The sequence below is a fragment of the Stylophora pistillata genome, chromosome 5 (assembly GCF_964205215.1).
Source record: "Stylophora pistillata chromosome 5, jaStyPist1.2, whole genome shotgun sequence".
Taxonomy (NCBI): domain Eukaryota; kingdom Metazoa; phylum Cnidaria; class Anthozoa; order Scleractinia; family Pocilloporidae; genus Stylophora; species Stylophora pistillata.
In genome coordinates this window covers 23,198,284-23,220,687 of record NC_142523.1, presented here as the reverse complement: position 1 = coordinate 23,220,687, position 22,404 = coordinate 23,198,284, and the positions used below count along the sequence as shown (strand labels likewise).

Below are 22,404 nucleotides of genomic sequence, written 5' to 3'. Positions count from 1 at the left end.
CCTCGGGAAGCCTATTCCTCTTAGGTGGGACCACTCATCAGTATCTTCTTTGGTTGGTGGACTACTCTGAGGCAAACACAACGTATCCACTGTCCATACTCTTCTAATATGATTTCTTCTCGCATTTGTAATCCTCGGACAGACAAAGACAACTCGAATCCCTTTCGAGTGTTGGATGCGCCATTTACGGTTACTAGTGAGAATTCCTTTGGACGGCCAACTACTTGAAGTTTCTCCATTAGACTCATATCGCATAACGTAACGTCCGAGCCAGGATCCAGAAGGGCGTTTGTCACAACTGCGTTATCCGGATCTTTTCCTTTAACGACTACTGGAATAATTCTGAAACAAATGGTTTTCTTGCCAGACTCTGTAGCACCACATCTACCAGTGTCCCCGGCCCCGGTGCTCGTTCCAGTCTCTTCGGAGTTGACTGCAGGATAGTTAGGAGTGCTATTACTGTTGCTATTCTTCTTAACGTGCAACGTTGTGTGATGTTTCCAGTCACGTCCATTCACGTGACACCTCATTTTACTTCTGCAATCCATGGCCATGTGACCGCTTCCAAGACAGTTGTCGCACAGTTTTGCTCGTCGAACAAGCTGTTTCTTTCTTCTGGACTCTTTGCTTTCATGAGCTCACATTTCCACCATCTATGTTGACCAGAACACAAAGGACAAATTAGGGTAGAGGCTGTGTTCGCTTGAGGAGCGTCTTCCGACAGCGTCACAAAGGCAATTCCTTTCGAGAAAGGTGGCTTTACTTTGAGCGGGGGCCTAGAGCTCCGTTCTTTGTCTGGTATCGCTCCAACGATTGGACCGTACACAGTGTTTGCCAACAAAGCTTTTTCTTCAACGAAACCAGCTAAATCCACGAAGGTAGGTTCCGTCCCAGCCAGGGTTAACGAGCCGGCTCTATCAGCCGATTAAGACTGCAGATGAACAGGAAGGCGCCTCAATACCTTTACGAGATTTTCCGAGCTGTTAACATCTGCCTCGTAGCCCATTTGAACAAGAGTCACCGCGCAATTCTGCAATTGAACGGACAGGTCTGATAAACCAGTGACGTCGGTATTCTTGATCTGAGGGCCTTCCACTATCTTCGTGATGTGCACGTGCGCAATTATGTGTTTCTGTCCAAATCTATGGCACAAAATCTGTTGTGCTTTCCTGTAACCCTGTTCTGGTCCGGAAATTATCGCACAGTTGTTAATGGCGTCTCTAGCCTTCCCAGAAAAATGTTGAATCAGGTACGCTAATCTGGTCTCGGCGTCCGGCACTCTCTTAGCGATGTTGACCTCGAAGTTGTCTATGAACAACCAGTAGTTGAGCGGGTTACTATCAAAGGTCAAAAGTTCTCTTTTGAGCATTTCAAAACCTTGACGAATCGTGTGAGCCATAAGTTGCAAAGCTTCCTGTTGCTGTGTTAATATTCCTTGGAGCTGATGGAAACCAGTCAGGTGTCTGGCACCAATGGTGTTCTGCGGGGTTCCTGGGTTCCAAGGTTGAGCACCGGGGTTCAGCACAGATTTAGAATAGTTTGTCCCAACTTGCTCGGAGTCGCCATGATTAAAGTTCGATCCAGCTCGAGGCTCTTTCGTAACAGGAAGGGAGTCGCATATATGTTTCCTCTGTGCGAAGTGGTTTCAACTCTGCCTTGATACTGCGCTCTGAATATTCAGCTGTTTCGTAAAGTTTATCGATAGCCTTGGCTTTCTTTATTTCCCCTTCTGCTGTCAATAACGCAATCCGGCGTTTAAGTTCATCTTCTTGAAACTTCACCTCGGCAATTTGACGTTCTATTTGACGTTCTATCTCCTGGCATTTTAACAGATTCTTTACCTCAACTTCACGGCGAAGAAGATCGGCTTTAGCCTTTCTTGATCGATGACTTGCATGTGAGCTGCTCCTGGAGCTCCTTGACTTTCCGCTACCTGAGCCGGCTACTGAACGTGTGACAATCTGTGATTAGGCATTATCACCATCTTCTAGGCGAAGAATCACTGAATTTTCATTCACAGGGCGTTGAACGGATTGCGACCATTCTTCAAAACGTTCGTCGAACTCCTTTTTACCTGTCATTATGCTGTAGCAATCATTAAGCGCTTCTGATTTAAGTTCAGGGTCGTCGGCGAATTGATAATATTCGTCGTAGGCTTGAAAACATCTCGCAAAGGCGACTTCTACATTTTTATTCTTCTTACAAACCTCGTGATAATTCTCAGCGTTTCGCATTAATAACTCGACTTCTTTATATAATCTGTTTAAATATCCAAAGTGACCTGCTCGACTTCTCTTCAGGGATAGCATTCTTTCACGTGTGAAGGTGTCCAATCGTCCGTTGGACGAATTTTCCATTGACATAATTCCACTATCGTCAGAAACTGTTAACAACGCACCAGCAAATATTCGAAGGGGTAAAGAAATTTGATATACTTAAACTCTTAGTGAACATGTAGTTGCCAGTGATTTCTAAAATGAAGGTTACATACAAAATCATTAAGAGCGGAACAACCAATTTCAACGATGAAATAACATTGGAAACGCGGATAACATAGGATAAAATATGAAACAAGCGAAGATAGGAGACATTACCTGAAGATTTTGGAATACTGTCTGAAGAACTAATGTTGGTCGACCTTTAACTAACGAAGTCCTTACAAATTTGATAACCCGCGCAAATGTGGAGCTGTTTATGCTATTATACGCTGGGACTGGGGCAAGGCGGGGGTTGGTTTCTACAGCGAGCCTCAGTAATGACATCGTCTGCCCTTCGAGTGAACCACCAAGAGCTTGCTCTGATATTCTTTCAGATGATTTGAGTGGAAGGCTGCATCCGTCACATCAGTCCGACACTTTTACCCGAGCAACCAATCAGATTATTTGATTCATTCTAACAAGAGTCCTTATTGGCTTATTTCAGCGTGTATGTGAGAGTATAAAACATGCTGACGACACTTTGTCTTCGTTTGTGTTTTGTACGTCTCTAGATCGTGTCTTCCCCTTTCACTTCTTTCGCGCTTTAGCCGCCTCCTAAGTGCTTTATAACAGAACACAGTCTTGGCTTCTTTATTTGTTAAATTTCCATATTCCACACTAATACTATGGGCTTTGTTCGAGAAGTACGGAGAAACACTCGACTACGTCTCGTGTTTCCCCCCTACACTCCCTTTTCGACTGTGATTTGGGTTTGCTTGACTTTCGAGAACTCTCCAAACCCAACCCCTTCTCTTGTTTTTAGATGCGACTATGTAAACACTTCATTAATTACTTAGCGTGCATTTATTGAGTTATGGATTCACGCGGAGAGTTGCGCGAGGGTATGCCGAGAGCAATTCCGGCCCATCACCAAGACCAAATGTTTATTCCAAGAAATGATAAATTTGTTGGTTAGAAGCGAAAACATACGGATTTCTATCGTGTATGACAATCGTGTGATGAATTCAGCATGCTTGCACCGTTGTTTACTAGAATTCAAGGCTAGAAAATTGCGTAGCTTTTGCTGAAAATTCTTAAATTGAACGATTTTAGGGAAAACTCTGCTCTTCAACAATACTTATAAGATTTATCAATACTTAAAGAACTATTTACCATTCCAAAGAAGCGTTCCAACGTCTTGAAGCCTCGCTTTAGGTCAGCAAGTTTAGCTTTCTTTTTCGAGCCATAATTTGTTTCGCGTTCGGAAATAATGCATAGGAACTCCAAAGCTGATTTCGTCGCTTGAAAGAGCTACAAGTCTACTGTTTCCCGAGTCGAGTATTATTAAGCATAGTTCCTTTTCATTTTTAGCTCCACAAGGTCTATCTCAGTCGGGATGGAACGAACAAACAATCGTGAAAGTTCTGAAACCTTGCGACTAAACTGGACAGAAACTTTGAATTGAATTGAAATTGCACACGTCACGGTATGTTTGCACGGTGATTCCTCAGTATTGTACTGTGCATTGTGTACTACACATAAAAATCACTTAATCAGGCGAAGAAGTGCGGGCATTCCGAGAACATGGTATTGTTTTTTAATCGATGAACGTCGTAAACAGGCACGATGGTCTTCTGCTCGTAAACGGGTAGAGTGATCTATACTTTTTATTTCATTATTTTGGTGGATGAATTATCCCCTTCTAAATTGGAGTAATTGTTAAAATTAGAATTTTCGGGATTGTGATAGGGTTAAAAAACTCCTATTTTCAATAATTCACTTGCCAAGTTGTTATCAGACAGTTTGTTATTGGAGAGTTTTTTTTTATCGGACAGGTTAATAAGCCAATCACATTCAAAGTTGTAGTTTATGTCGACCAATCACATTCAAAGTTGTAGGTTACATTAAAATAAACAATTAACGCCTTCTTCTTCAGTCTTTTAATCTCCCTCTCTTTCATAACTTGTCTATTCTACTCTTCTTGGTAAATTGTAAATAGATGATACAATAGAGCTGAAAGCGTGCAGGAAGCTTGTTACTCGAGGATGCAAGTTAAGACCTTCAAACTAACGACTGGAGGAATGTTTTTAGCCGATTTCGTTTAAAATTGCGTAATTTTCCATAAATGATGCATCAAGTTGTTTCAAACATTTGAGACTTTCCACCAATCAAGTATTTTTTTCAAGTTTACAAGCTTCCAGCTATCGCAAAATGTACCGTGAATCGATGAGATGACGACCGTAATACACTGTAGAACCTCGATTTAACGAAGTACCAAGGGACTGGAGAAATTGGTTCGTTATACCGAGGACTTCATTATATAAAGGTTCGTTAGATCGAGGTCCTCTGCAGGTATTAAAACAGGCGTAAATGGGGTAAGACTGGCTCATCACATCTCTTAGGCAAGCACGGTGACCTATCTTTTCATTGTATTTTTCCGCGAAACAGACATTGATAGGGAACATTAAAGGAAAGTTTAAAAGAAGTTAATTTTCCGATAATTCCTTTTTCTGAGGAATCACCTCAAGTAATAAACCACACTTTCGATCGGTTTACCGAAGTAGTAAACAACGCGGGACGTTGGGGGAACGCGAGGAAAGTTTGCAAACCACGAGGCGCAGCCGAGTGGTATTATCACTTTTCTAGTGTTCTTCCAACATCCCAAGTGGTATATTAAGCTGGTAAATCGAAAGAAAGAGTGATTTATTGCATTTACGGTACGACAAAGATATTTGTGAAGTTTGTCAGAGAGAATCATAAATTTATTCTAATTTTGTGATCATGTCATTGATTATCATAAAAGTCACCAAATAGTGCTCAAATAGTGCTAGAAACCAATCAGAGTGCCCAAAACTGAATGAGCTGTCGGCCAGAAGAGCAAAAGAGTGAAATCAATTTATCACTGAATGGACGCAATGGCTGAGAACCCGATTGTGAAGAAAACTGTCGAGAAACAGCGATATGCAAGATAAAGGCACAAATTGTAAAATACATCTACTTAAGAATACTTCAAGTTAGACGGATAAAACACGAACTTTGAGGCCAAAATTGGTCCAGCGATTGTGATCTGCAAATCTGTACGGAAACTTTCTAAAGTTGGCAGGCAGTCCGCGTGCAGCCCAGCCACCAATCTATCCAAGGATGGGTTGTGAATAGCTCTGGGTGGAAAGCTTAGGGAAAAGGGAGGGTTGGCCGAGGAGTTTCAAAAAGTTTTTGAAACCCCTCGCCGAGCTGGCATTTTTCTCTGAGACTGAAAGAGGCTTGTCTTATTCATCGTGATTCAAAGACTGCATTGCAGGCTTGGTAGTCAGGTTGTACCCAGTCAAACATCAGCCACATTGCTGACATTCCATGGCTAATGAGTGTTAAAAGCATGCCTTTGGGGAAGAGAGCTCGATTGACATTGCAAAAGCCTTGTGGCTAGGTTTTCTCTTGAAGATGGGCATTGTCCGCCCTCAAGCTAAGCCAGCCTGGCTAAAGAAAATGCAAGCAGTTTAACATCCAGGCTAGTGCCCGCATGCATCCAAGTCACCATCCTAACCAAGGGCCGGGTTGCAAATGACTTCGTGTGGAAAACTCAGAGGGTGGAGAGGGTAGGTGTTTGAAACCCTTTGATCAAAGGGCATTTTTCTCCAAGGCTACAGAGGACTTGTCTTATTTATCGAGTTTGAAAGCCTACATTGCAAACTTGGTAGCCAGGCTTGTACCCTGTCACACCTCGGCCACTGGGCTTACAATCCATGGCTAGAGTGTGGTCGAGTGTTAAAAAGCATACCTTTGGGTGAAAGAGCTCAATTCACATTATGAAAACCAGGCGGCTAGGTTTACATGGGATGTTTATATGATTTCTTTCTTTCGTTGTTTCTGCTTTTTGGTTGGGGCCTCTATCCGGAAAAAATGATATAACCACTCCAAGCAGAAAACGATAAAAACACTGATTAGGGTATCTTGAGAAGGCGCATGCCACTTTTGCATGACGGGTTTCATGATTTGTGATTCCCCAGCGATATCCAATCGGAAACGTTCCCTCTACAAAATTAAACTTCAAGTGATGAATGAATTTTTTCCATGGGTACCGGTGATCAACTTTTCCTTCCAGAGTGCGTGCGCAGCCAGGTTCTTGCGCATAAATCAGAAACCAGCCTCACGGTGGATGGGGACCGTTTGCTGAGGTCCTGTGCGGAAACGTAGCTAGCTAGGTTTGGCGGGGACAACGGAGACAAAACTATCGGGGCCTTCGGATACATCTTTGTTCAGTAAAGACGCTGAACTACATGCTCTGCTCAAAATGAAGGATTAATTGTTAAGCCACAGGCATCCTTGAGCAATAATCATGCTTTAATTCAGTATTGAGGATTTTTCATATGGGTTTTTGCATTTGCTGCATGTGAAATGAAGGGAAATCAATGTGGATCAATTGATTAAAATCATGTCTCGGTATATGTGTTATAATTGCACAATCGAAAATGTGTAGTCTATGAAAGTTAAACTCTTTTACCCCCAGAAGCAGCTAATAAGTCATTTCCATTTATTTCACCAACACACTGTTTGGAAGATAAGAATCATAATAATCATGTGATCTCGTCCAAAATCTTTCGACTCCTCATCAGGCGATTAACAAAAATGTTTGAATTCTTGAGAAATGTGCTTAGAGCCAAACTAGAAATCAACTGCCTCCCGAAGAAGCAGTTTCAAACTATACGCATGAGATGGTGTAGTCCGGCAACTGACATTTTCTTCCGCCAACCGTCTTAATGAAACCAAACAACAACTTCAAAGGTAATCACTGCCGCAGAGGTATTTTGGCATCTCACCTAACTGGCTCCCTTGGGCGAATTGTGTGAGAACGTCTGCGGACGAGATTTAGTGGAACGAGACTGGTGGATAATTTCTAGATTGTGAACGTGGGATAGTTTCCTTCTCAATATCAACTGCAAATTTTCTATTGAACAATCTTCGCCATCGTTTTGGACTCGAACTACTACAAGTGGGGCTGCAGAGTGAGCTAGTTTCGACCTGGTATCGGGATTCATACAAAAGGAAACTTCTAATGAAACTGCGGATCCAGTCATTAATTTTCGCCGGGGATGGGAGGGTTATAAAGATTTTCGGGATCACATGGTTTTCAAGGGGAAGGAAGGGGGATCAGTCGTGGCTAACAGGGTATAGAAGGAGAGCCATAGAAACTTCACTGCCATGAGTGGGGATCATAGTATTACAGAGGCGTAGACGAGCTCACGTAAAAGTTACAGTGAAACCAGCAAAATCCTCTGACCCTCCCCTCCCCCATTCCCTGGCCGGTGATAAACAATGATTGCTCGCTAAGAAAAGCGTGAACTACAATCAAACGGATTTCTTACAATTCCCAAAGCTATGTTTCTTTTTTAAAAGTGATAGCATATCTTCAAAATAATTTTATTAGCATATAACATCTTTTTGTGTAGGGAAGCTTCGAGTTATAATTTAAAGTCTGCAGCAAAAATACGTAAAAAACAGTTGAATAAGCATAAATTCATTCTAAAGGACCCTTGGGTTGGTTGTTGCAAAGCTAACACCAAAATAATCATATCGACCAATCAAAGCAAAGGAAAATATCTCAGAAGTAAAGGCATACGCGGGAAAATGCGAGAAGTCAAAGCGTCATTAACTACAGATTGCATCTGATTGGTTGTATGTATGACGTGAGTTGTCTGGACCAATCAGAGAGCAAAGAAAAACCAAACCAAAGCGATCCCAGGTTACTTCCGACGCCCAATTGAAAATTAAAAATATTTCGACGCGTGTTTGAGTATTTCTTGGGCAATAAGTCTGTCTTGTTCGCCTTCTTTTTCTTCTTCCTTTCTGATTCTCGTCAGACAAGTGAGGAGTTCACTAGCCTGATGTTTGTGTTCACTGTAGTTAGAATTCAACAGGATTTGATGTAGTAATGATATGTACTCCGTTCTCATCTATAGGAAAAAAAAAAAACAATTCGCCTCAGTTAGGAAACTCATCTCTACTATCTAAGACAAAATGGATGGAGGGGGTAAGGTTTTAAAGAAACTCTACTGCCGCGTCGGTGGAGGTATCACAGGTTACTTGGGTTTTATCAACCGAGTTGATAAGGTCAATTAGCCAATGTACAGAGTTCCTACTGCTGACTTTTCCTGCGTCAGCTCTTCATCTCTCACTTTAACGAGGGGCTAACGCTAAAAATGTCAGCTTTAGGAAACCGCTACGGTGGCATGGTATTTGGTAGTTATCAATTTAGTTGATAACACCATGTTATTTACTTTTCAACGTCTTTTAACATGGTGGGATTGCCAAAAATATAATAAAAAAGTCGTTTATAATCGGCAAAATCTTAATAATAAGAAAAAAGGTTGAACATGTTCTTGATTATGAATCAAAATACATCACCCTTCTTCTGTAACAGCAGTTAATTGCTGTCTCATCTTGAGATAAATTTTAAACGAAGACTTTTACCGTATTGGATTTAGGGTTTAAAATTGGGGAATATCACTTAGGGTTCATCAACGCATATTCCCCAGTATTGACTGGCGAATATTCGGCCATGTAATGCATCTAGACGAGACCCGTGCAAATTAAAATTATTTGATGGATTACAAAACGTACAGAAAAAAAAAGCTGCTTCGATAACCGACCCCAGTCCCAGGAGAAAGATCCGTCAGCTGTCGTAGAACAATCTCTATCAGGATTTTCATATCTGAGGTGTAAAAAAACTCAGAAGTATCTTGAGACGAAAAGATGTCTGTCACAAACTTGAGCACTGCATCAGGAGAACTTCGAGGATATTGGAACAAGGCAGTGGGATCCTCTGTAAAAAGCGAGAATAAAAATCATTAATATCATGTTTTGGTATCCAGTCGTTTCTTACCCAACGACGTTTCGTACTCAGTCAATTCGTTCCCAGACTTACACGATTCGCGGTGAATCAAACACTAACGCAATGAGGATACAAAAATAAAAATAATAAAATAAAAAATCACCAACTAAAGGAGATCATGACTGTGGTCTTCGTACAGGCCTCAAATCGTTTTTTGGAGCCCGAATTTAAAGCTGCTAGCTTTGCAAAGGCGATAAACAAATGAGGAAGTTTCTGAGTGGTTAGATGAAGAATCTCTTGGTGATAGACAAATTCTCCTTGTCGCAATCATAGGAAATTTATAGAGAACAGTGTAGACAAGATGTATACTGACGTAAGGGGTAAAATCAGCCTCGTAATGTTTTTTTTTTAAAAATCATCAGGATCGTACTTTTGAAAAGAATATGTTATAAGACGTTTTTTTCAACTGCTTAATTAAGTAAAGGTCATTATTTGTCTTCCTGCGCGAGGGGGGGGGTTCATTTAATAACAGTCCATTTTCTATAGTTCTCCTCTATACTCTGTTGGTGACGACTGATGCCCCCTCCATTCCCCCTGAAAACCATCTGGTACCCCCCAAAATCCTTTTGTCCCACTTTCCCCCCCGGCGATGTGACTGGTCACCTAACGTATGCTTTGTTGAAAATATATTACAGACATAATGAACACAATTCAGATTGCAAAGAGATTTCATTGTCCCAACATTGCACAAAGAACATTTTCGGAAGTCTGAGTAGTGTGTGTATGTTGGGCATGTCTTAATGGGCGATGAGCCCATACACCCACTCATACCCCTCATCAACCCCCCCCCCCCGGGAAAAAACGCTCGAAAACAATTGACTCTGACCAACCTTCTCTGTTGGTGGGTCAGTTGGTAACTCTGTCTGTCTGTCTGTCTGATAACCGTCTGACTGCCTGTCTGCCTGATTATTGGTAGGTCAGTTGGTGAGTCTGTATGTCTTACTGTCTAACCATCAGTCTAACTATCTGCCTGCTACCTGCATACTTGTATCTTTGGATCTCACTGACTTTCTGCTTTCAGATTTATGTCTAAGCCTGTCCGTCTACCTGTATTCCTGAGCTAATCAGTCTATATTCCAATGTCTACCTGTCTTTCAATCTGTCTGAGCATCTGTGTCTATCTCTCTAGGTACGTGTATCCTTCCCTTTCTTGTGTGTTATTTATTTTCTTTGCATGTTTCGTAGGTAAAAATATTGTTGGGAGTAGTTTAAAAATATGCCTATTTTAATATGGTCTTTTTTGAAATCAATCACACATGCACAACTCAGACTTTACTTACCCACTTTCCTGTTCATAATCTGTATTTCCAGTTCTGTAGCCACGACAGAACACAGAAGTGGGGAGAGAATTTCCTTCTCCAAGCCACAAATACAAGCAAAAATCTCAATTAACTTTTGGCCCAGTGATTGTCTCTCTTCCTTGCAATTAAGAACAAATTTACTACATGAGCTTTGAAATCTTTGGTACAAGTTATATTCAACTCCGGTGCATCCAAGATCAATATAGTAATTCTCCTAAATATCAGCTGTATATTCATCATAAAGGTAGTTCTGAGAATTTGGTGTTTAAATGACTAGTCATTATTTATTGCTGAGGAGGGGGAGAAGGATCATCAAAGGATTTTTTTTGAGGGGGTACCATGGGTTTTTGGAAGAACACAGGGTATCAGTCCTTGCTAACAGAATATAAAGGGGAGGGAGACCATAGACAATTGACTGCCGACGAGGAAGTATCATTAGAATTCTTTGGAGCCTTAGGGGGGTGGGGAGGGGGATCAGTTAAAGTTTACTGTGACACAACCAAAGTTTCCCCAACCCCCTCCCCATGGAAATAACTAAGGCCTGATCTCTGAGTCAACAAGATGTAATTATAAAATATGTTTTTTTTTTTAAATCTTGTGATGAGCCTCAAACAAAAAAAAAGATGAATTCCCATAAGGAATCAAACCTGAGATGTTTGGATTCAGACCCCTGTTCTACAGCTAGAGAGAACTCTATGGTGAACAAAGCACCTCCAACATTATGTCAGACTACTATGACAGTCAACCGGTATCCCATTTTACTCCTGGGCACAGAGAGTCCCAGTAACTTAACGGGCCCCTTAAGCTGTTCTGTTTTCATTCAAGATGGGAATTTCAAAAGTTTTGAAAATGATACTAACAATAAAACTGTCAGCTAAAGAAACAAAAAAGACCAGTTTGGGTACCAGAACCTGCTTTCCTACCCTTTAAATTTTGATTTTAAAATATGGCTTTAAGCCCAATAAGTTACCAGGTCTTTTGAGAAATGGGCCCCAGGTCTTAAACCCAAAAACAAAAAGAAAGAAAAATATGGAGAAGCTTGGACAGTTGAGGGCTTTATAACTTAATTCTGAATATTATAAAATGTACTTTGCATTACATTAATACATAATTACCATTTGGAAGTAGACAACAAGCACGTTGACATAATCATAATCATCAAGCTTGAGTACAGCTCAACAGACTGTGAGGTAAGCATCCAGCTATAAAAACAATAAAAATTCACCTGACTTTTTCATTCCCTTAAGGTTCCATTTGGGACAAGTGAAGTAATCAGTCATAATTCCATGTTCTGTTGTTTGTTTTTCCTTTTGTTTTTCGAATGTTTTCCTTGGCATTTTACCCATGATTTCTTAAGCTGATGCTTAGCCACGACTTTAAACAAACCTAACTGAGCATAAGCTGATGAAAAACATGGTGTCTAGCCTCTGTTGACTGTTCCTACTTCAGGAAATGAATAGTTTTACTACATATCAAACTATTCTATCAATGTATTAGGGCATGAAAATGTCAAAGAATTAAGAGATAAATTTATGCTGATAATAATTATGGTCAATAATTACTGGTACCTTTTTACACCCTAACAAGTGAGAGCTTCTTTCATTGGCGATCATTTGTGTTATTCTAATGACCTTAATGTTTAATTCTGAGAAGATACCATGGGGAAAAATAAGATGGCAGTCAGTCTTAAACAAAGGGGCTTCCAAAATCGTTTTTACCTCCTAACCTTCCAAGTGTTTTCCCTCTCACAAACCATTAAGTAGCTCTGCAAATTGTTTGTCATCTTTTTGTCTCATTATTTCTGTTTATTCGAAGAGGGTGAAGTATTCTCTCCAAAATAATAGTTGCTAAAGCATTATAGCCAGATTGACAATTTTCAAAATTCCACTCATCAAGAACTGGTTTTAACAGGAAAAGATCTCTAACAGTTATCAAACTTATTCCAATTCCAATTACTCTTGGGTTCCCATTATTAGTTGTAATTAGAAAAAAGAAATTAAAATTACAAAGTCTATATCATAGAAGTCTACATCAGGAATGTTGTTTTTTAATTCAATTTAATGAACGAGCATTATGATATGGATATTTCTGATAAGTTGTTGTTTTGTAAAGATCGTAGTGTGGATTATAATTTAAGGAAGAATGATTCTCTTGACCTGGTCAGCATGCATAGTAGTACAAATATTTTTAAACAAAACTTTTTTATATCCATATTATTAATGAATGGAATAGTCTTCCTACTAATATTAAGGATTCTGTCAGTATTTCTAGCCTTAAACATAAAGTTACTTCATTTTTTTGGTAATACTTAGAATTTCACATTTAATTCAATTTAATATTTTTATATTAAATTTTATACTCTGATAATTGTTTCTTAATATCATAGATATATTTTGTTAGCTTACTCGGAGCATCCCTCGTATGGTGTCTAGGACGCTTTTGGATGCTGCCTCTCCAGCATCATTATTATTATTTGCTATTTATTTATTTATTATTTAATATTATTTATTTATTTATTTATTTATTCAGTAATTTAGATTTGGAGAAACTGTAATAAATAGTCGTAAATTCAAAAAGATGAACATACCACTTCCAACAATGGTGGTACATTTAATTTCAAATTACATGTTATGCAAATTTGTACAAAATGCATCAAAATAGAAGGAGGAAGGCTTACCTTTTCTCCCAGATGGTAAACCGTTCATTCCGTGTATCGCATTCTTCATGCGCGTGGTCGATTCCTCGTCGTAAAAACGAACTGATGTATTTGATCAAACAGCTATCTAAAGTTGTGACCGTGTCATCGTCGCTTTGTAGACTTTGAAGCCCTCTTCTTTCACCTTGAGTATTCTTCCACACATTTCCTCTTAGTTTGTGAAGTCTACAAAGGTGTATTTTGATCAAGGATGGAGCGAAAGGAAGGAAAACCACTTGGATAATTTTGGCGTCCGCACACACACAGATGCCATTTTGATTATTACGTCGACCTATTCATGTACTCAGACAAAAATGTCCACCTCTGTCCCACCGTCTTGTTATATGAACACGTAGAGAAGACAATGGCACGAGCTGGCGGACAAAGTCAAACCTTGTAGGGGAGGCAGGGGAGAACACGTTTATTGCAAAGATTAATTGATTAGAATGGAGTGAGTGAGTATAATTGAGGGAATTTTGCGTCAATTACCTACACCCTAGCTTGCCTAAACCTCATCATATGACTTTCGTCAAACCATGAGGAACCATGAGGTAAAAACAAAAATCTACCTCGGTCGAGAGGGACTAAGATGGAATGATGGACACTACATGACATGTTATACTGTTTAGAGAGATAGAGCGGGCAGCGATTTATCGATTGTCATTTTCACGTTAGCTTGTCAAAGCTGTTTTTTCCTTCCCTTCTTCATATTTTGTGTCTCATGTTGTCCTGTATTACTCACCATTATGGGAAGTCTACCTGTAAACTCTAAATATGACCAACTACGAGCAAAAATGACAGCGTACGAAGAAGTAATGAAAACACCAGTTATGAAAACAAGATCGAGTTTGAAAGCTGAGTTTCTGATGATTCTTGAAGTCTACTGGGCCCTCTAGTATTCCAGGTAATATTCTAAAAGCTACTTAACATGCAAGCCTCTTTTTCTACTGGAATTGTCCCAGATAAATTAAAAATAGCTAAAGTTACCCCTGTTTTAAAAAGGGCCTTCATACAAGTTAATTATCGCCCATTTCTATTCTATTTCAATGAGCTATTAAAAAACAATTGATGCATAAGAGCATATTAAATTTTTTGGAAAGGAAAAAGTACTTTATTACTAGTAGTTTGGTTTCCATGCAAGGCATTCCGCTGATTATGCTATTCCAAGCATCATGTACTTGATACAACAATCAATTTACTGCCATGAATTTTTTTGTGGTATGCTTTTGGATTTCAGTAAAGCCTCTGACACTGTTAATCATAACATCTTAATTGAAAAACTTGATTACTATGGTATTCATTGAGTCACAAAAGATTGGTTCACATCATATCTTACTAATAGAGACCAGTTTGTTTCCCTGGGCGATACTGGGTTGGAGCTTCAACCTGTTTCTTTTATTGTGTTTTATTTTTCCACACTTGTTTACTTAGCATACTTTTTCACTTAGCATAATGACGCACTACCCACAAATAGCAGAGCTAGTCTTAGCGGGCAGTGTGTGGATGCTTAAACACATCTTAAATAAAGTTCGGCTCAACAAAAGATTCAATAAATAATTATACAAGAAACAGAAATTAAGTATTAAAGCAGAAATGACAGTATGAGATAAAAATACAGAAACAAAAACAGATGACAATAAATAGAAGAATACATAATTTATACACTACTATTAACTGGATTTAACTTTCGAAACATCATTGATTATTCGTTCTACGTCAACTAATATCTTGTGGTGTTCCTCAGGGCTCATAATTACTTGGTCCATTATTGTTTCTCTTGTGTATTAGTGACATTAGGACCTGCTTTAAAATACTAGATTGTCATTTGTTTGCAAATGATGCCAATCTGTTTTAGAAGCATAAAAATCTAATTAAGTGCTTGAATCCATTTTGAATGATGAATTAGTTAATATCCATACCTGGTTGGTGGAAGCGCGGTGGCCTCATGGTTGGTGCGCTCGACTCCGGATTGAGTGGCCCAGGTTCAAGCCACGGCCGTGGACATCGTGTTGTGTTCTTAAGCAAGACACTTTACTCTCAAAGTGCCTCTCTTCACCCAGGTGTTGAAATGGGTACCGGAAAATTTAATGCTGGGGGATAACCCTGCGATGTACTAGCATCTCATCCAGGGGGGAGTAGAAATGCTCTTTATAGTCGCTTCCTGCTACAGAAATAGGAGTTAAGCACCGGCCTGATGGGTCACAACGTAGGCTCGTAAACAGACTTTACCTTACCTTTACCATACCTGGTGGAGTGTTAACAAATTGACACTCAACATTGATAAATCTAATTACGTCATTTTCCACCCTCGGTCAAGAAAATTATTCTTGAATGTGACACTCTCCTTAAATGGCATAAACTTAAACCAAGAGTACTCAATAACGTATCTGGGTCTTAGAAGAGATTCTAGCTTATCATGGAAAAGCTGTGTAAGCTACATTGCTAAGATTAGGTGAAATATTGGCATTCTTTCTAAACTACATTTAACAAATGATAAACAACACAGCATACACTATTGAGTTATGGATGCATGCAGGAGGTTGCTAAGCATGAAAGAAGCGTCAGAGTTGCGTGAGGCGATAGCCGAGAGCAACTCTGGCTTCTTGAGTGCTTAGCAAACCTTCCAAGTGCATCCATAACTCAATAGTGTATGCTGTGGTGTTTACCATTTGTTTTATAACATGACATTGATACATTGTAACATGAGTTCCCTTTTATTTAACAAATCTTACGTGATCAGAAAAAACAAGCGCACGCGGAAAAATGGTCTTAGCATTTGCTCACATCCACAGCATACACCCGTGGGCAAATAGTAGATGCTGAATTGACCAATCAGAGCGTGCACTTTGCTTTAGTTATGTTATAATAAAATTATTGTGTGAATTTAGACGTTCTGCTTAACCTATATTATGCCCTGGTTTGTCCCTTCCTAACCTATGGTTTAATTTCTTGGGATAATTCCTATTCTCCACTATTCAGCCTTGGTACAATTTACAAAAGAGAGCAATTTGAATCATTTTGTGACCATTCTTGTCCAATTTTAAATCTTTTAAATATTAAGCTGCCTGATGATGTCTTTCTTAATATTGCAGTCTTTATGTACAAATTTTGCAACAGACGTCTACCATCTGTTTTTTATACATGTACTTTCTTTACACGAGTCAATAAAAGACAGAACTACTACACCAGAAGTGCTTTGAATATGTTCCACACTTAAACAAATGTAAGAACAAATTATGGCATATTCAACATAAGGTTTAAGGGACCTTAAGTATGGAACTCTATAAGTGACAACTCTAAATCCTTTTTTCTTTCAAAATTGAAAGAATCAGTCAAATGCAATCTCATTAATGATTATTAGATATACAGTACATTTCATACGTCTCTAATAGTGTAGCAACAGCATTTTCCAGCCAGTCTACTGGCTGCCTGGCTCTGCTAGCCCCTATAGTTATTCCAGACAGCCGGTACTCTTACTATTTATTTTCAATATTGTTTTTTAACTTGACACAGGCAAGGGGGAATACAAATAAAGATTGTTGTTGATGGGGATACTCTAAAGCTGTGAAAACACGCTGAAATATCCTGATGACTTGAGTGTATCACTTCTTTGGGAAATTGTGTCAAAATATCTCAACCAAAAACTACTAAGTATTAATTTATTGTTCAGTGGTAGATTCTAAGACATTCTGCACAATTTTTAAGCAGACATTTCAGATATCTTGGGGTGAAGGTGTTTTGTTGTTTTGGTGGATGCAGTCAGGAGTGGACATCCCCCATTAAACTACTGAATCATTGACCAAAACCATCAACAGTATTTTTTATCTATTTTATTTCTAGCCATTTTATCTTTAACAATTTTTTCTTCATTTCATCTAAAATCATTACCTTAGATAAATCAGATCAGTTTAAAGGGGTCTGAATATCATATACATCTTCCGCATTCTGCAGTCCATAAAATGAGGATAGGACTCAGCCAAAATCCAACCATCTTGACCTCACACCAGGTCAATGATGCATATGTATTAAGTACAGATGTGTTTCATAATCCTTTGTTCCCTATAAGAATACCAGTTGTTCTTTCAAATGAATCCATGTTATTGTATGCATCGTGTAAACATTAAGGCAAGACAGAACATTTGGGTAGAAAGGGCAACTTAAAAAAGCCATTTTGTTTGAAAAGAAAACAAATTATAATCTTTCCACATTTCTTCTAGAAGATTGCCTGTCAGCTGTCCAGCTGGACCACAACGATGCCAGAAAAAAGGAGCTAGTGAAAAAATGCCTTAGGACAGAGTACAGAAGCTCCAATACAAGTGAGGTTTCGAATTGTAAAACTGGTCCAGATGTCATGAGATTTGTCACCAAGAGGTTGCTTTTGGAGGGACCAGAGTTGAGAAAAAAATCAGACCTTCTTGACCTTAATACAAAAAGTTCTTAAAGCCCTATGTGAGAAACTCTCAAACTAAAAGAGTTGTTGGTAAGACAGTTTCCAGAAAAAACCCTCTCTAAGTGCCCTCAAATAGGCCCTAAAGTGTGGTTCTTCTACAGTAGCCACAACCACCCCCTGCATGGAAATTTTGAAGACTACTAGAGGGCTAGAACCCTCATTTCATTGCATGAATTTCTAATTTGGTGTAGGTTAGGACAAATAATGAATGTTAATTTATCTTGGTTACATGGGTTATATCCATTGATCCTCTTTCACTGAATTAAAAAAAAAAAATGTTTTCTTACTTAAAAATATTTTTGCTCCTTAAAGTAAGTGCATTATAAGCATTTGTATTCAGTTGTAGGTTACTTTTTCTCTTGTAATAGCTTTCCTATCATTAAATACAGGTACCATTTATGTTGAAAATTCCACCTTTTCAACTGTCAATTGTTTTAGCTGCATTTAAGTTCTTTCAGTTTTATCTCCTTTTATTATCTTGGCATGACATTGCATTTTTTTAATTTTTCTTTAGTCTATAGATATATATACATGTGTCATTCAATGCTCCAGTGAAGTGTTCATTTGAAATGTCAACTTCATAAGTTGGGAAAATAAAACAAATAACAGGGCAATAAGCAAATGGTGTTGAGTATACTAGTTGGGTTTGAGAAGTTTCAGACATACATATTTCCGTTGCCTAGTTTTGATAATTAATTTTAATGACCCCTAAAGATCAACTGGTTGCTTAACAGAAGCAAAAAAAAGGTTTTTAGAGTATTTAAATGCTGCCCAGTTATGATAATTAATACATCCACAACTCTAGAGAAAGCAATCATGAGATAATCAAAATAATGAAATTTATTTTCTATCATTCCTATAATCATCAATAATATAATTACTGTCAGATGTTTTACAGGATAGACAGTTTTTTTTTAACTGATTTTTCTTTCTTGCTGGTGTAATATCAAGTCCACCACTCCAACAATTGTAGTTCAGTTTGTACATGTGTATTCCGCTTTGGAACGCCACATGTTTGTAGTTGTCAGGAAGTCTAGTTATTAAAAGAGTGCATTTCATAGAAGCAGTTGTTACAACTAGACAGGTACAGTTACCAATATGAGCATAGTAGCCCCTCGGCCTTGGAGTGACTAACATCTAATTTCTCCTTACAATATCACCCCTGTATCAAATATTAAAGTAATGAGGATAGAAGAAATGATCACCAACTAAAGAAGCTTACGATTGTTAAACAAAATCTTGTCAGCAACACAGGGGACATCTAGGGGGCAGTGGGGAGAAAATACATTCTGACGTAAGGGTGTAAAGAGCAAACAAGGGAAATGCTATTTAATACAGTTTACCACAGTTGGAAGTAATGTTTCAATCTGATTTCTTTTTCCTTATGTCTTCAGTCAAACTTGAATCCTGTTTTTGACAAGTCCACCCCTTGCATCATTTACCCCTCTAAAAAGTCAGTCAAAGAAAAGCAAATGTGTTTACTCTTTACATTCCAAGATCTCATCAGAAATTCTCTTTAAGTTTAATGTTTAAGTTTAATAATGCTTTTTACCACTGTACATTAAGAATAATAAACAATAAAAAAGGTACAGAAGGTAAAAGACAGCAAAAGGGGGAAACGGAATTCCCATGTAAAAACTGCTCTCCAAGTTAGAAGATTTGATAAAATGAAAAGAAATGTCTAATGCATTACCACACATTTAGATAAGAAAGAAAACGTAGGAACTACTTTGTCTTGACATAATCTAAATATAGTAAATTATAATAAATAATACAATAAAATCTAAATACATTAATTTATAGTAAATAATACAAAAAAAAACAACTAAGTACGAAGATAAATAATCGATTTTTAAAGACATTTAAACTGGGAGCCGGCGTAATAGAATTAGGTAACAAGTTCTAGTCATTAACATAACGGTTAAAAATTGAGAATTTAAAATAGTTTGTCCTGGTTCCCCCTAAAATAATAATACATAGATTTCTCAATAAATTTGTTTAAAGAATTGTGTCACATTCACCCTGTTGTCCCTGAGAGTGATTCACACCTAGTTTCTCCTTACAACATCACTGCCGAATCACACATTAGGGTCATGAGAATAAAGAAAATGATCATCACCAAAGAAGCTCCTTATTTTATGACAAATTCTCCTTATGTACCAAGCTTCATGGACTGTGTTTCGTTGAGTATTACACAGACAACATTTTATTTGATCTTGTCATTACATGTGTTTGATGGCCTGCCTGTTTTCCCTTTTTGTGACTATTTTTACTTCTAACTCTACTGTTTAATACACATTGCATTCAATGCATCTACAACAGTACACAGGTTGCTGACACAATTCATTAACGGGAAGTTCCATTTTGTAGCAGGCATTTTTTTTCTGCTTTGTGTACATTTTAAGAGCATGTGCTAATTTACTGTTTATTTAATTTGCTTATGCATTATCCCTACATGTATTAGCTTCAGAACCAGGCACAACTCTCAGGGATGTTTTCGTATCAATGTCTCGCAAAGGAAGTTTTTTTTGTACCGCTACTGTGATTGTTTTTCTCCAAAAGAAGGTACTTTGTCCCACTGCCAGCATTACTTATCTCCAGAGGAAGTAGGAGAAATTATTCAGGTCTTTAAAATGTTCATGAAATGCCAAACACTGGACTTAGCAAGTAAGGAAAGTAATTCCACAATGACCACAAAACAAATAATAATAATAATAGTAATAATAACAATACTTAAGCAAGGAGCCCACTTCACCAAAAGATGCCCCTCAGGGGGGCCCTACCCATACTAAAATTAACTTAAGTTAGATAAAAATTTCACAATTGGTAAAAGAAGAGTAAAAAGCAGATTAGCCCTATATCTCTCAGAAGTAATTAACCTGTAACTTCTACCTTTAATATCCATACATTATCCAGTAAACAGGTAATGAGAATGCTCAAGATTCAAACTTATCAGGTAGAAGTTATCTTGATCTAACACCAAATTCTCGCAACCAATTTGCAAGGAAATGTGCCGCAGCGGGGGATGAAAATTAGCAATCAGGTCCAGGGAGTTAAAGTGTTAAGAATAGAATAGAAACAGTACAAAAACAATTAAAACGATTTAAAAACTGATTAACAACTTTAATGCAATTGTTTGACCTTAGACTTACATTACCCAAACTTAAAGAGTTCCGGTCTACGATGCACCAAGATATATAACATTGTTTGCCCCAGCTTGTTCTTACATGAGGTAAGTGAAAATCGTCTTTGGAACACATCTTGTAATTGTCAGTGGTGTTATTTACACCCTTGAAGTTGTTCATGCAGTGGCTTCCAACCAAGAGAATCAAGAGCTTTGGACGAAGATGATTGCTGATGACGACGGAGAATCAAGAAAGACATGGGTATCCCTCAATTAAGAGAGAGAGACGAAAAGGCACTTTTGTAACCTTTTCGTGGCAGTTTTGAAACCTGGTATGGCACATTTTTGACCCATGTGACACATTGGTAACTTACATGTGACACATTGGTAACTAATATGACACTTTCATAACATTACAAATTGAATGTACTTTTTTTCCTGTCTTTCTTTGTTACAGTGTTAGTCTTGGGTCTGTATGATAGTTGATAAGGCTATACCCGACTGCAATCGAGTCATCTGTTGTAAGGCCTCTTCTAGGGCCTTAAGTTGCCTTAAATCACCTTAAGTCGCCTAAAGCTGCTATTGGTTGTGCAATGGTATAAGGGTTCCACCCTTCTAAATTGACCCCATTCACACCTCTGCAATCATAAGGATCAGAGGAGGAGGCATCATGGAGAAATGGTTGGTGCACTGGACTCTAAGCTCACAGGAAAAAAACATAAACGACTTTGGCTGCAATAGTTTATTTACTCTTACTGCGAGATATTACTAAATCAAACAAACCTACAGTCCTGAATCAGCAACAGAATAGAAAGGTATTCTGGAAAAAGGCTCAATTCTTCCTACTCACAGTAATGAACAGTAAAAATTACATCTTCCACAGTTAAGTGCACTGAACTGAAGCTAAAGTTCCGACACTTTACTTACCCAGATTACAAGATTGACAAAAGTAGGCCATATCTCCAGCCTAATTAAAACCCCGTAATAGGTCCGCACAAACTACTTCCGCCATCGTGCAATTCGACCAAGTCTAAAAATTAGAACTTCGTAACTCGATGAAACTACGTACTAAATACATGAATCTTTATCTATCTTTATAAGATTTTGATAGTCTATTCGTACATTTCATCTTCGTCAGTTTGATGATTAACATACTGATGTATAACCCTATTTGCGCTGAGAAAAACCTTTTCATCAAAAATTAACTAGGATCGGCCGATACCGATTACAAATTATTCGATACCAGCGATACCGAGGTCGGATCGGAAAATATACCGTTCCTTGCGAAAAGTATGGGTGCCTCTCAGAGGCACGTGACCTACTCGCGCGTTTTCAGACGCAAGCAACCAACCGCTGACAAGGAGTATAAAAAACTCTGGGGGCGCATTCCATTCAACAAAAATCACCGCTTCAAATTGTCGGTATTTTCGCTTGTAGAATAGAACGCGTCCGACCGTATCCAAGAGGGTGCACTCAAAACGTACTCCTAAATTTTCGAAAACTTATCCCGTTCCATTCAATTTCAGACCGG

The 22,404-nt window shown here is 38.4% G+C and overlaps 1 protein-coding gene and 1 long non-coding RNA gene across 4 annotated transcripts; one reads left to right on the top strand and one right to left on the bottom strand.

Annotated features, from left to right (window-relative positions):
• Positions 1 to 7,816: 7,816 nt before the first annotated feature.
• On the bottom strand, positions 7,817 to 13,497 carry LOC111345859 (NCK-interacting protein with SH3 domain-like). Of its 2 annotated transcripts, none has more exons than XM_088759597.1 (5): positions 13,282 to 13,497; positions 11,720 to 11,806; positions 10,584 to 10,722; positions 9,062 to 9,234; positions 7,817 to 8,365 (listed from the first exon to the last, which is right to left on the bottom strand). In XM_088759597.1, the coding sequence occupies exons 2-5, from the start codon at positions 11,720 to 11,722 to the stop codon at positions 8,180 to 8,182; spliced, it is 501 nt and encodes a 166-aa protein (XP_088615723.1). In that variant the 5' UTR covers positions 11,723 to 11,806; positions 13,282 to 13,497; the 3' UTR covers positions 7,817 to 8,179. The 2 variants fall into 2 exon arrangements, with proteins under 2 accessions (XP_088615723.1, XP_088615724.1); XM_088759598.1 differs by having other exon boundaries at positions 10,584 to 10,718.
• A 439-nt stretch (positions 13,498 to 13,936) lies between these two features.
• On the top strand, positions 13,937 to 18,812 carry LOC148730889 (uncharacterized). 2 transcript variants are annotated; one of them, XR_016001025.1, is made up of 3 exons: positions 13,937 to 14,203; positions 16,813 to 17,306; positions 17,517 to 18,812. It is a non-coding gene; the product is annotated as an uncharacterized LOC148730889 (long non-coding RNA). The 2 variants fall into 2 exon arrangements; XR_016001024.1 differs by lacking the exon at positions 16,813 to 17,306.
• Positions 18,813 to 22,404: the final 3,592 nt, after the last annotated feature.